Source organism: Neodiprion pinetum, chromosome 7, assembly GCF_021155775.2.
Source record: "Neodiprion pinetum isolate iyNeoPine1 chromosome 7, iyNeoPine1.2, whole genome shotgun sequence".
Lineage (NCBI taxonomy): Eukaryota > Metazoa > Arthropoda > Insecta > Hymenoptera > Diprionidae > Neodiprion > Neodiprion pinetum.
In genome coordinates, this window is record NC_060238.1 from 20,776,582 (window position 1) to 20,791,124 (window position 14,543).

Consider the following 14,543-nt stretch of genomic DNA (forward strand, 5'->3'; position numbering starts at 1 on the left):
CTGGGGGTGGGGTCGTCATAGTCGGTAATGTCGAATCTACGAGCAATTTAGATTGCACACATACTTACGTTTGTTTTATCTTCCGTCGAAGTTTGCTATTTCAAACTTTGAGTAACTATGTCCTACTGAAGAGATTAATGGTAACCTACCGACTTTTTGAAAGAATAGCCACTAAGTATGCATTTAGCAACACCAGCATGGTTAAGTGAGATAATACCGGTATCAATACCTCTTCCATTTCCCCTTTCAGACGATGAAAAATATGCACGGTTATCCACGAAACGCCTACAGACGTATTCTTTCATCAACAGAGACCACCAAAATGTTAAGATTACCGACTAGGACTTCGATTCCGTCGGACCCTGAACCAGCACGAACAATTGCCCAGGACCGGCTCTCTTTAGTAGGACATGGTTAATCAATTTTAATTTTGCAGTTTAGCCATGTTTGTCTTCCATCATAGTTTGTTCTTTCAAGCAAACAAGCTTCGCAGTTCTATGGCTTGAGGCGACTTCCGAGTTTTATCCTACCGACTCACCCAGTTGTAATCAGATATCGAGTAACCATATTCCAAAGAAATATCGCCAGCCTAATGGAAGTTGACGATGTGACATTGCCAATCAATTAGTCTCGCTCTCTTCAGAATCAAAACATCAGTCTCTCAAAACTCAACAATAGTTTGAAACTTCGCGGTCAGTGAGTTCGAGTTCGAGTTCCTCTTCCAGCGTTCCGCGGTTCGAACGATCGAGCTTCGATTGTTTCGGTTCACGGTTTCCGTCGTTCCACGGGTCAATCGGTATTCCTTACGACGAGTGGTCGAGCCTGGCTATACCGCGGGTACTGGGGTGACTGCAAACGGGCCCGAAACCTGCCTCACGATCAGTGATGTCTCGGTGTGTTTTGTCGAGACGACAGCGGCGACGACGACGACGAGACGAGGACGGAACGTAGTAGTCATACCGCATTCGCCGATAAGTAGCGAGGTGAACATCGAGTGCGGCGCAGGGAGGATAGTAAAAACAAACGAGCGTCAGCGACGAGCAAATGTTTTCAAAAATAGGGCGACGGAAAGGCGTGTAAAATAAGAGAATTAGAAGAGAAGAGAAGAGAAGAAAAAACAAAACACGGAGAGAAACCGCGGCCGATAGTCGTTTTTTTTTTTTTCTTTTTTTCCTTCACATCCCCCTTCTTTATTCAAGCCAGTGTGTGGTGCTGTGGGGTGAGGGATGAGGGACAGGGGGATATTGCCGACAAAGATTTGAGACTAGAAATGTTGAAGTTTGGAAGCAAAAACGACGTGACAGTGGTGCATCGGGCCACTATTCGCCTTTTGGATGACACCGAGATTATACAGTGCGATTTTCAGGTAATTTTCTTCATCCCTTAGACTTACCAGGCTGAAGTTAGTAACTTAACTACGTTACCGTATCGAAACGTTCAAAGAGATATTAATATTTTGCGCCTTTAGAATAATTTTTTGAATTTACTAAATCTCAGTTTGTTCATGCTTTATTAAAGGTTTCCTAAAATTCAGGGAAACCGAAAATTCCAAAGCAACTAGTTTTTTTTTTTTTTTTTTTTTATTTTTACAAGACGCGTTAATGCAATAACGTTACAAACTTCAGCCTCGGTGGTTTATTCTAACAGACCTGAAGGTACGAAAACGTTTCAAAGCTGTTATTTTTTTTTTTTTTACCGTATCCGGTTACTATGTACTCCGAAATTCGAATGGTTGTTCGATATTTGAAATTGAGGTTTGGATGTTTTTTCTTTTATGCCGCGATGTCATCCAGATCATCTGACTAAGCTAATTCAACACAGAAATTTATTGTTTTTCTGTGGATATATAAACACTAACGTGGGTTGTAATACAGTTGGGATACTTTTCAAGCTGTGCAATTTAACATATTTCGTTACGCGATTGAAAAATAAATTCGTATATTGTCTTGTGAAATAGAATTTATTTCCTTAATTACGGTGAAAATGTTATTGTAACAATTTTTTTCCCCAGAAAATTCATTGTATTTTTTCCATGAAAATAGAAAAGTATGAAGATAAAAATAAAGGCAGAGTTTCCTCAAATGAAATTGCATGAGTATAATCCTCGATCTTCGATTTATTTATTCTACAATTAATCGTGAAGATCGTTTGGTTATTTAAAACTTTCTCAGAATCGAGTAAAAAAAATCAATCGATCATAGAAGATGTTTGAAAAAAACATCGATACTACAAATCACTATCCGGTATTTTTTTTTTTTGTTTTTCCTACTAAAAATATAAAATTCGTTGCGAGGTGTATAATGAATATTCCACCGAGCAAAAAATGTATCGATTTATTGTAATTTTAGTACAATTCTATGTACAATAATCACACCAAGCAATCAATTATTCTCGCCTTGAATTATGCTCCCGTGCTAAATTTCCATAGAATCGTTGCTGAGCGATATTCGCAATTCCAATGAGAAGATCGAAGATCGAATTGTATCGCGAATCGATGTATAAACGACGTCGTGCGTATTAAATAAGAAAAAAAAAAAAAAAAAAACGCGCAGCGCGCATTATGCCGGATGCATTATACATGTAAATGTATCTGAATATTGTTCGGTGTACGAGAAACGAGGGGGAAAAGAAAAAGGTAAAGAAGAAGATGTAGAAAAAATGGAAATCGTCAAATGCGTATCAAAGCCCGAATTGAATATTTCGTAGGTACGGTAATTTTTCCAAAAGGAAAAGGGTGAAAGAAAAACAAAAAATGGAATAGAAAACTAAAAACGACAAACATGGTACGTTCAACGTGACGGAGCAGGAAATTTTGCGCTTTGTTAATGCGAGAAAAATATTTCGATATCAAAGCCGTAAATTTAATCATACAACGATTCTTCGATTTCAAAGCAGAAATAATTCAGTTACATTTTTATACTCGAAGAAAAATTTTTACTCAACTAGGATAACTAATTGCTCGTTATTACTTTTCGTCAGCTTATATATATATATATATATATATATATATATATATATAGATACGAACAGTACATATTTAAAAAAATCGCCAATATCATCAAATCGATTCAAATCATTTATATTTATGCCTGTACAGAGGTGTTACTTAACTGGCAATATTTTCGCGTGTAATAAAATTTCTTTCAAATCCTAGTTATATGTACTTGAATAATGTATGAGGCTGAAGTCGGTAACGTTAGCGTAACGAAACATTGGGGGGAAAAAAAATTACTATTTTGAAATTTTTTAGTGACTTTGAAGCGGTCAAGTTTTGAAAATACGAATCATCGCTTTGCCTTATTATAATTTGCCGGATTTTAGAGATTTCTAAAATTACGAAATAACGGCTTTTCCGGAACTTTAATCATCACAACAACGTTACTAACTTCAGCCTCGTAATAATGTAAGATAAAATTCACCTCTCTCATTACATGTTCTAAGAATCGTGAAAGAATCGCGGAGTTGAATGAATTTTTTATATCCTTCTTCCGTGGCAGAAGCCACGGAGGGTAGTAAAGACGAAAGGAGCAAAAGTAAAAAAGCGAAAAGAAAAAAAAAAATTCTACGATACGCAACTTTACGTTCTATTATATATACCCCTTCTTCATCGATCCGTCGCCTCTCTCTCTTTCTCTCTCTCTCTCTCTCTCTCTCTCTCTCTCTCTCTCTCTATCTCTCTATCTATCTATCTATCTCTCTCTTTCTCTCCAGAAGCTTGTCTCTTAAATTATGTACAGTAAAATAGAATACCGCCACGAGGCAGCTCAAAATATTAATATTAAGACCTGAAACTTGGACAGCATTATATTTTCATCATTGGGAACAATATTTTAGACTCGAGTTTTGAAAAAACAAAAAAAAATAACAAACAATAGTAGACGAATTTTTTTATACAGCCTAATATACACGGTACACTATACAGAGAATGTTAGAGAAAAAAAAAAAAAAACAGTTTGTTAATTAAACTTGAAGAATCGAAGCACGCGTTGGATTACGTAATAATTGAGCTTCTCGATCCCGATTGTATAATACATCACTTTTGCCCGTTCTTATTGTTAAATTCCAAACGTTGCGTGACCTGACCTGCGGATCATATCGAGTCCCCAAACCGAAAAATGACCCAAGAGGGCGGCGGCAGAACTTTATTGTCTTTATGCATTATATATCTATACATATTACAATATAATATCGTATCGAGGGCAGCAGAGCGTGTTAGATTAAAAAGGGGTCTCTCTGTTTTTAGTATTTAAGTATATTAAAATAAATATCTAACGTTCATACAGATTGTATTATAAGATATTAAATATTTACCCGTATTATAGTGTAGAATTATTTTAAAACAGAACAAAACTTTGTTCAACAATGTTTATCTTGTAATTATATACTCATTTGTTAGTTTATTTACTGCGTATATCTCGTCCTTCTGAAGAGAAAGGCAAACTAGGGTTTTTTTTTTTTTTTTTTTTCAATTAACCGAGTCGAGATGATTGGAATTTTTTTTAAATCCACAAATCAAGGCTCGATAAGTGCAAGTGAAGAATCTCTCTGCAATGAATATAACTAACAACGATATATAAAAATTAATTCTATTATAATTCACAATTCAAAAACACAATTGGCACTGATTTTCTACTACATCTAATTGGAATTATACTCTAAGTATTCGAATATATATGTATACATATATATGTATATATGTATATGGGGCATTCCACGTCAAATTTGCAACCCATGTATCTCAACCCCTTTCGATTTTGATAATGTTTTAGTAGGATGCTGCAACCGACTTAAAAAGAGTCTCGGAATTTTTTTTTCTAAATTTTTTTAGCCAGCAATGAAGTTAAAAAAAAAAAAAAATTAAAACCTAACTCCGAAAACGCCATTTTTAAAAAAACTGAAAAATGTACACTGATTTTATGATTGGAAATGTGATTTTTAATCATGACACTATAATTGAAGAAAAAAAAAAAATTTAGATTTTTATAAATAGGGTTTTAAGAATTGGTTTGCCATTTTTTTTTTTTTTAATTTCATCGGCGACTAAAAATTTGAAAAAAATTTCGAGACGCCTTTTGGGTCGGTTGGAAAATTATACAAAAAAAAATTATCAAAATCGAAGGGGGTGAGGTACATGGGTTGGAAATTTGACATGGAATGCCACATATATACGTATTACGGTAAAACACGAATCAAAGTTCGAAATTTTGCGCACCCCCGAATCGGAGATTCAATATTTTTTTATCTTCTGCAAGTCAACGAATTTTCTTTGCCAAAGTAACTTCAGAAAATATTTTATTTGAAGATTTGAAAAAGTAAAAATTCAACCAGCTTTTTTATTTGAACGGTACAATGATTTTATATTTCATATGAAAATTGTTTTCTCATTCATTCATACCAGAAATACTAAACACATTCATCATTCTTTATAGGAAGTATTTATCGCCTCTTTGTTTTGAAAACAATACATTAACTCAACAAAGAATAAGAGAGAGAGAGAAGAAAGTATAGAAAATTTTCAATCGGGTCAAATTTTAACAGAATCATTTTTCTGCATAACATACATATCTCGTCCTATTACACCGAGACAAATTTCATTTCTTACAGTAACTAGAAAAATTCAGCAAAACAGGTATCGTTAAAAAAAAACTGTTCGAATATTGTTGGAATTACGAAAAACGAGCAATCGTCGATCCTTTTTTGGTTATTGCAGCGCGAAATCAGTTTCTGAGGTTTACTCTACTTTTTTAGCTAAACAAGCGTTAAATTTTCGCAACGGTTGGAAGAAAATCTAGCAACAGTGATCGTAATGAGAAAGAATAGTAACGGATACTAATTTTCATTTTCTACCTAGAACTATATTTTTTCGATCGTTTTAAAAAATGAAAATATTTAAGGACCGAGCGGTAACCGGAAATCAAAATTTCTCCCAGGTCAGTGTAACCATATCACACACGTATCGTTACGTAATATCACAACGAGTGGAGAGAATTATTATCTTCGTCGTTCGTTACACGAGACACCCCGAAACGTGTTCGAATTCTCACAGAATGCAGGGTTGTACAATATTATTATTATCGTCATTGTTATTATTATAAGAGCGCTGTAAGAGCGATCAGCCATAATAGCCACGGAGCATTGAGCCGGCATGCAGAGCGAGATAACTTTTCCGGTATATTTATTGCGATCATACGCCGAGCAATAATGCGTCCTCCGGTCTATTTCCGGTCTAATCGATCCTCGCTCTGGCCCCCGAGCCAAAAAGTTTGGTGCGGCGCAAAATCCCACCCCGTGAACTCCCACCACCACCACCACCCTTGAGGCCGTGAATGAATCGTTAATCATTATTATTCCTTCCCGGTGTATAAAGCGCTCGGTTCTGTATACAACACGCGCTTTTCACAACCTCGCGTTTCTTTGCCATACATATATTCCCCTGGGAATCAGCTCGAGTAGCGCCCGGAAGTATTATTTTCAACGGGGTTCGGCGCTTTTTCTCTTCTCTTTTTCTTCCGTAAATTTCATTACGAGATTGTACGATATATTCCTTTTTTTTTTTTTCATACAATGGTGATTATATAATTTAACTACGATGTTTTTTTAAGAGCGGGGGGGGGGGGGGGGGGGGATTCAGAAACAAAGATATTATATTATGTATACGGATGACGATTATACTTGATCGTCAAGGAATCGACGTTTAAAGTTATGATCAAACTTTATACACTGAGAAAAAATTTCATTTGTTACGGTAACTAGAAAAATTCGGTAAAACAGGTATCGTTAAAAAAAAAAAATATTTTAACCGAGGAATTGATTTTTAAATTTTCTGAATCAATATTTTTTTCATTCTTCCGCAAATATGTGCATATATATATATATATATATTTTTTACATATCCGATCTTGTTATTACATACATAAATTTGGTTGAAAGTGCATCTTATAGAAAAAGAAGAAACAAGTCAATCGTCACGCTTTCGTGTGTAATTCTTCGTATTTCGTTCATCGAAGTAATTAATTTCCGAAAAGAAAAATATATTTTTTTTACTGTTAAATGCGAACTCAATCAACGTCTGACGCTCGCTATTTTTTATTTACTCCAACATTTCTTCCGCAATTGTTTCAATTCTGAAACAGTAGCCTGAATTTTTTCAGTTTTATGATCCAACTCGTTAATTATTCATAGATATTGAACGTGATTTTGAAAAGGATATTATTTTAAATTCTCAAAAACTGTATTTTATTTTACAATGTATTTTATTTTCAAAATCGGCCCTGTAACGGGCTGAATTTTTCTTCCGTTTTCTCTTTAAGCATTTTTAATTTTTTCGATCAATTAAAACACCGTTCAAACAGCGCGAGAATTCCCAATATATTTTCAAAACTTTTATTCATCACTTATAACATTACCAGACCGTTTGATAAATAAAAAATTGAATGCGGTAAAAAATATAAAAATAATCGCTCCACAATGAAATCGGTCTAGAAATGTTCTAAGTGGAAAACAGAAGTTTTGAAAATTTTCAGACCGTTCAAAGAATGTTTTAGTTGATCGAAAAAATTGAAAGTACCGAACCAAAACGGATAAGAATTGACTAGTCTTGAAATGTTTGGAATAGAAACAACAGTATTTTCAAAATCACTCGAAATATTTTTAAATAATTGAGTAGGTGAATAAAAAAAAATCTACAAAATTCAGGGCGTCGTTTCAGGGTTGCAACAATTGCGGAAAATTTTTTGAATATGGTGAGGATCAAACGATGGTCGGATTCGCGTGGAATTTCCCATGTACATTACACTAATTATTAGATACACGTGTATAATACGCAATATGTATGCTTAACTGCAGACCGCGTGTCTGACATTGAACGCTGGGTGACGTTGTCGTAACGGGCAGAGCTTTTAAGACGAACAGGAATGAATGACTCGCCGATTTTCTAACAAATACCCTTTATACCTGTATTTAGCTCGCTGTAATAGTACTTGATGTGATATCGTATTGACGTATTGCTTAAAAATAGTTTGCGTAACGCGTCAACGCGTGAATCTACACCGCAAACTATCTACATCTGTAATAACGTACCTATTATTTCATCGTTGTGTAAGATTTTGTATAACATGTCCTAACGCCTGCAGAATTGATAATTATTGACCAATTAACGCTGCCCGAGTTGAATTAGTGATTTTTTTTTTTTTTTTTTTTTCTAGGGGGTAAAGAATCGTTACCTCTTAACTTTGAGATTGTCTGAAATAAGATGGAACATATAACAAAGTGAAAGTAAGACATAGTTTGAGAACTCAATTGCGACTCAGATTAATTCTGAATTTTTGAATGGCATATGCAGCGATTTTTTCTTCAACGTTTCGTCACTTCAAGTTAATCGATGCCCGTTGAACTTCGTGTAAAACGTGTAATCCGTGATGGGATAAAAGGTATTCGTAACGCGATTCGAAATTTAATCAGACTCGGGAAGAACGACAGGTTGTTATTCTTATCTGATTATTGCGGTGTGATCAAAAGCTCCAGTATAACAATCGGAAGTTCAAAGACCGCGACACTATCATCGCCGAACGGAGAATTTTACCCGGCATCTGTTGTCCAGGTCTATCTGTCCGTTCTCTCTATTGTCCGGCAATGTGTCCCAGTTCATCAGTGGTCGCAGCAGTTGATGCGAGTCAACCCCAAAAGCGGAGAACGGTAGTCAGAGGCAGCTTTATGCTGACCTGTTTTACAATTCACCCTGCACGCCTGTTGTTGAGGATCATTTGCCAAGTGGTTGAAGAACGACGAGGAGGATAAGGAGGATGAGGAGGAGGCGGAAAACTCTCTCTCTCTCTCTCTCTCTCTCTCTCTCTCTCGCCATTTTCTACATGCCAACCGCCGGTACTTGCAAAACAGAGAAGAACGACAGGTTGTATTAGCTGTTACACTGCCGCAATAATCCTCTGTGTATTGTTTAGGCACAACTTGCATTATCTGTGTAAGTTTATGCACGGACGAAGAGTTGCGAGAAAAGAGGGAAGATTCAATTTCTAGTCCGAATGAATCGCTTGTCATTTGTCGTATATTTGCAGATTATCCGAGGATAGGAGAAAGTGTAGTTAGCTAGAGAGTTGATGACATCAGTAATTGACCAGAAGTGCAGTTTGCTGGAAAGTTTGATAAGAGGTTGAAAGTTAAAGTTAATTAACGTCTAGGGGTTAACCGTTTCCTGAAGTCCCGTATACATGTTACTCAGAGTCACTTGAAGTCACTCGAAGTTAATGAAGTCATTCGAAGTCACTTGAAGTCAGTAAAGTCAGCGAAGTCAATAAATTCAGCGAGGTCAGTGAAGTGAGTGAAGTCATTGAAGTCGGTTCAAGTTACTTGAAGCCACTTGAAGTGAGTGAGGTGAGTGAGCTCGAAAAAATCAGCCAATTCAATGAAGTTACTTGGAGTCAGTGGAACTCGGTAAAGTCAGCGATATCGGTAAAGTTACTTGAAGTCAGGTGAAGTCATCTGAAGCCACTTTAAAGTCAGCGAAGTCACTTAATCACTCGGAGTCGCTTGAGGTCAGTAAAGTTAGTGAAGTGAATAAAGAGTTACTTCACGCCACTCGAAGTCCGTGAAGTGAGCAAAATGAGTGAGGTCGAAAAAATCAGCCAATTCAATGAAGTTACTTGGAGTCACTGGAACCCGGTGAAGTCAGCGAAATCATTAAATTTATTTGAAGTCACGTGAAGTCATACGAAGTCACTGTAGAGTCAGCGAAGTCACTTAATCACCTGAAGTCACTTGAAGCCGGTAGAGTCAGTGCAGTCAATAAAGAGTCACGATATATAAGTTACTCGAAGCCACTTGAAGTCCGTGAAGTGAATGAAGTCAGTAAAGTGAGCCAAGTCAATGAAGTCACTCGGAGTCATTTGAAATCGGTGAAGTTACCCGAAGTCATTTAAAGTCACGTGAGGTCAGTGAAGTGAGTGAAGTCACTGGAAGTCATTTGAAATCAATTGACTTCACGAAGTCTTTTGAAGTCGTGCAGTCATGAAGTTAGGTTCACGATCAATCGACGCATTGACGCATTTGAAAAAATACTGTACTTCGTACGTTCAGCGTCCAATGGTTACGAGAAATTAAAATACCAGTGGTCGTAATCGAATACAGCTATGAAACCGCAGTTTCATTTTGTGTCTGTGTAATCTGTATTTTGTGGTTACGCTAAAAAAAAAAAAAAAAAACAAACAAAAATACATACAAGGACTGTAATTCACGCTAACCGCATCGAGAAATATCTCTCACAACCAGTGTAACACAGGTAATATCGAAAGCTTGTGCGAATTTCGGTGGCAGCTTCGGTACGCGAGACCCTCGTCAGTAGGTTTCATACCTTTTCATCCCTGTTCTCTCTTCTCACCCTCTTGGCCTATTGACCCATATTCGGCAAAGTTTGGGAAAGCCGAGGCGACGAAGGGAAGAAAATAGCGAGCGCCTGCTTTCGTCGAAAATTCAACAAAGCGAGAATCGAGGAGCCACCGAATCCCAGTCGCCTTGCAGACGCCAGCCGCCCGCTGACTTTTAGCCAGATCTGTAATATTCACCATTGCAAATTTATTCACATTGTCCGCGTGATATTTTCACTTCATGCACGAATTTGCCAATTTATATTAGTCCAATTTCTTGTACAAGATTTTAATTGAAGATTGCAAAATCTATTGCGAAGTACGTACGTAGGATTTTCCCTCAGAATGAATAGTTTTTATGATAATGGCGTCGATTTGAGAAGGAAAATGTTTTTTCACGTTTTTTTTTTTTTTTTACTTTTTCGACAAAATTGACGCCATTTTTTGTATAATTTAATATTTATGAAAAAATCCTACGTACTTACCTAGATTTTGTCATCTTCTTTTAAAATCTTCACTGAGAAAAATTTCATTTGTTACAGTAACTAGGACAAATTCAGTAACACTGGTATCGTTGAAAAAACTGTTTGAATATTGTTGGTATTACGAAAAACGAGGTAAACGTAACGATTTTGCGCTATCGTCGATCCTTCTTTGGTTATTGCAACGCAAAATCGGTTTGTGAGGTTTACTCTACTTTTTTAGTTAAACAAGGCTTTAACGTCAATTTATCGTCGCACGAGCGTTAAATTTTCGCAACAGTTGCAAGAAAATCTAGCAACAGTGATCGCAATGAGAAATAATAGTAACGGATACCAGACTTTCCGGTAACGGCTGGAAGACTAATTTTCATTTTCTACCTAGGACTATATTTTGTCGATTGTGGTAAAAGATGAAAATATTTAAGGACTGAGCGGTAACCGAAAATAAAAATTTCTCTCAGCGTTGTTAGTTTTTTTTTGTTCTAGATTGAAAATTGCTACCTGCCTGTAAAAAAAAAAAGATGTTTTCTTCATCAGCCTCTCCACCGACGTTTTGTTTTGAAATGATAAAATGCAGAAAATAACCCTTGATTTTGTGTACACGAGGTGTTATCATCACTTCAAGGATGTTGGTGAATCAGGGTACAGTCAACGTTAAAAATACCGAAGGTGCCGTATCGTCTGGTCGTCAATTAAACGTTAAGCATTGATTTTCGATTCGCATTAAACTCGTCCCGGAATTTCCTCTCATAAATTCCACACCTATTCGATGATCAGTTTAATTAATTGTAAGTTTGTTGGAAAGCAGCTGTCGCCGCTCATTGTAATGTACTTTGATCATGAGTGGAATAACCGGAATCGACTTCTCGTCGATAGCTCAACAACACGTCAACGTTCATTGCTGCAATCGTAATTCGAATGTTGGAATATTGCTTTCCAATAGCTCGCGGCTCATTCTATATATAAATAATATATAAAACACGGTCTACGAGTACTTGGTTTTCAGAGATTGGTCGATTGATTCATGGATTGCTGACGGCAATCGTAACGCGGAAGTATAATCAGAGAAAACTGTTTTGCTTTTTTGCTAAAAAATCAACTTGTCGACGCGTTTGATTGTATAAAATACATTTATAAATACGTAATCTCGATTTTAATTCAGTCGGTTGAGTGAAAATTTAATATTACTATTTTTCACGGTATTATCAAAATATTCAATACCCTCTGGTTGATTCGACTGAATCGCGTTATGTCCCCGAATAAAATTTACGAATTCATCAGAGCTACCAATTAATTACAGCTGTCAAGTAATATTTTACATCGTAAAACTATAAAACTTTTTATTCAGGTGCAAAAATAGTCTCTGTAAACGCGTTGAAAATCCTTTCTCGCAAGAGAAGTGATACGAGGAGTTATTAGTAGAGGCTTCAGGCGTCTGTCCAGTATAGTCGGTGAAATTAAATCATTCGTGGTCTAACATCATTGAATCAGTGTGTTAAAATTCGCAATGGTATATTTCTCAAAACAAAATCGCACGATAATTTTTGTTTCAGTCGCGACAACTAAACAATCATTTATCGATCCTTGCAAAATGATTTCGTTTCGTAGATCTGATTTCGCAATAGCAACGGAATATATGGAATCGTGATGCCGAACCTTTTCTTAGACATTAATAAAACATCATGTTTTCAGCGTGCTGTATAAAATCAACGAAACTTTTTCGCCGTGTTAAAATAATCTTTGGTCAGATGTATGTTGACCCTGAAATTTCGTTGCTAAGACCTTTGGCTTTCTGCTGAAGTTGCGTTGCTGGTCGCTTTCAAGTCTCACGATCCGATTGACAAATAGCAGCAAAGACGGAAAGTCAAATAGCAGCAGAGAGATTCAGCTTAACAATAGCCTGATATTCTTACAGTATACAGACACTCGCTTCACTTATCGCTGATATCTTACGTACACGTTAGACAAAATTTAGCAACGTTCAGTCAACCTTTGATACCAATCATCGTCGTGTGTTCTGGGATTAACGGTCGAGTGGTTGGATAATTAGTGGATTTTTGCCGATCCTTTTTCACGCCCGTAACCGGTTACCGATCGTCTATAATTGTTGTACCTATCCAGTTTTGATTTCAGGATGAGGAGTGAACGGTCTCTCAGACTTTGTATTACGTGTGATGATCAAGATTTTAACGTTTTCTTCTTTTTTTTTTTTTTTTTTTTATCCCCCTTACAAATACACAGTTTCAATTTAATTCTGGTTCAAGGATCAGGTATCAGGTTCACTTCTTTAACCAATCTGTTTAAAAAAAAGTTCAATTCTTATTCCGGAAAAGAATGCGAATAATTCTTGCAGTACTCGAGTCTACTCGTCACACGCGTATGATGTATAAAAATATGATCGCTCACACGAAGGTAAATTAATTTGCGGTTAGGTAATCCATGTGTGTGTGCGTGGCTGTTTGTCATATTGTAATATATTACGGTCAGCCTACCACAAGTCCCCGTTTTTGCGGTCAGTTCAAAGGAACGAATCTAAACGACTGCAGCTTAGCTGCTATTGCTTACCTAATTGGGTGTGATCAGCTTTCGTGTCACGTCTTTTGTTGGCACGAAATTCGTCAATTCCGAAAATCTGTAGCAGAAACAAAAAAGAAGAAGAAAAAGAAAAAAAAAAAAAAAAAAGAAAAAACAACAGAGCTTTAGTACGTTTTAGGTTTTTTTGTTTTGAGGATCAAAATTGGTGGGCCAAAAATTGATACCTTTTATCAATTATTTTTGTTACATGAGATCATGTTATTGTTAGTTCCGGTCACCGCTCAGTCCTTGACTATTTTCATCTTTTTTACCACAATCGACAATATATGGTGATTTTGGTCGTTATTCGATAACTAAATAAACTAATAACTGATAAAAAAGAAAAAAAAAAACAACAAAATCCATTTTTCAACCCTTGTAATCGGTGGTATTACACGGTAAGAAACTTGCATTCTCGATCGATCCTTACTTCCTGCAGCGTTGCAGAGAGAAGCTGAGAGATAAGCTTTTTCAATTTTAACGATCTGCACGCGCCGCGCCGGCGAAATTCAATCTTCTCGCAAACTCTAATATTGACACCCCCAATCACCCGGCGGAAATTGATTGATTCCCGGTCTTCTGATCATGCAACCCATTCATTCGGTCTACAATATCGTGCCATGCTGTACAACTACATCTAATCAAACGTTTTCCTACAAGTCTAATCCGTGTGTTATACTTGTATATTGTAATATCTTGAAACGAAAGGTGGCACGGCAAAACGATTCGAGTGTCATTGCAATGATTTTTCAGGTGAGCAAAAAAAAAAAAAAAAAAACTGTCCCAAAATTTGATTACAATTGATTGAAAAAAAAAAAAAAAAAAAAAAAATCGAACAAGTAATCAAAAAGTACTTTTCAGAATTTCCCTAACTTTCTAATTTTTCGTAATTTTTACATTTTAATTGTGTTTTTAATCAGCATTCACAAAAAAAAAAAAAAAAAAAACACCGTTAAGGAAAAAAATCATTTTCTCGAATATGGATTACAATATTACCTCCGAGTTTGGGAAATTTTGACGAGCTTGAGAAAACTCTAAAAAGTGCTTTTATCGTTTTCGTTTTGAACGAATCATTCAAATTTTGGGACAATTTTTTTTTTCTTGCTTTTCT

The 14,543-nt window shown here is 36.1% G+C and overlaps 1 protein-coding gene across 7 annotated transcripts in view; it reads left to right on the plus strand.

The window, feature by feature from the left end:
- The first annotated feature begins 801 nt into the window (after nt 1-801).
- The window catches only part of Frmd5 (FERM domain containing), a 43,588-nt gene continuing 29,846 nt past the window's right edge, over nt 802-14,543 (plus strand). For 4 of the 7 annotated variants that reach the window (XM_046634101.2, XM_046634104.2, XM_046634102.2 and 1 more), the window contains exon 1: nt 806-1,366. In XM_046634101.2, coding sequence (XP_046490057.1) covers nt 1,271-1,366 — 96 coding nt within the window. In that variant the 5' untranslated portion in view covers nt 806-1,270. Of the gene's footprint in view, nt 1,367-14,543 lie in introns of all 7 variants that reach the window. The other 3 variants (XM_046634106.2, XM_046634107.2, XM_046634108.2) reach the window with 2 other exon arrangements.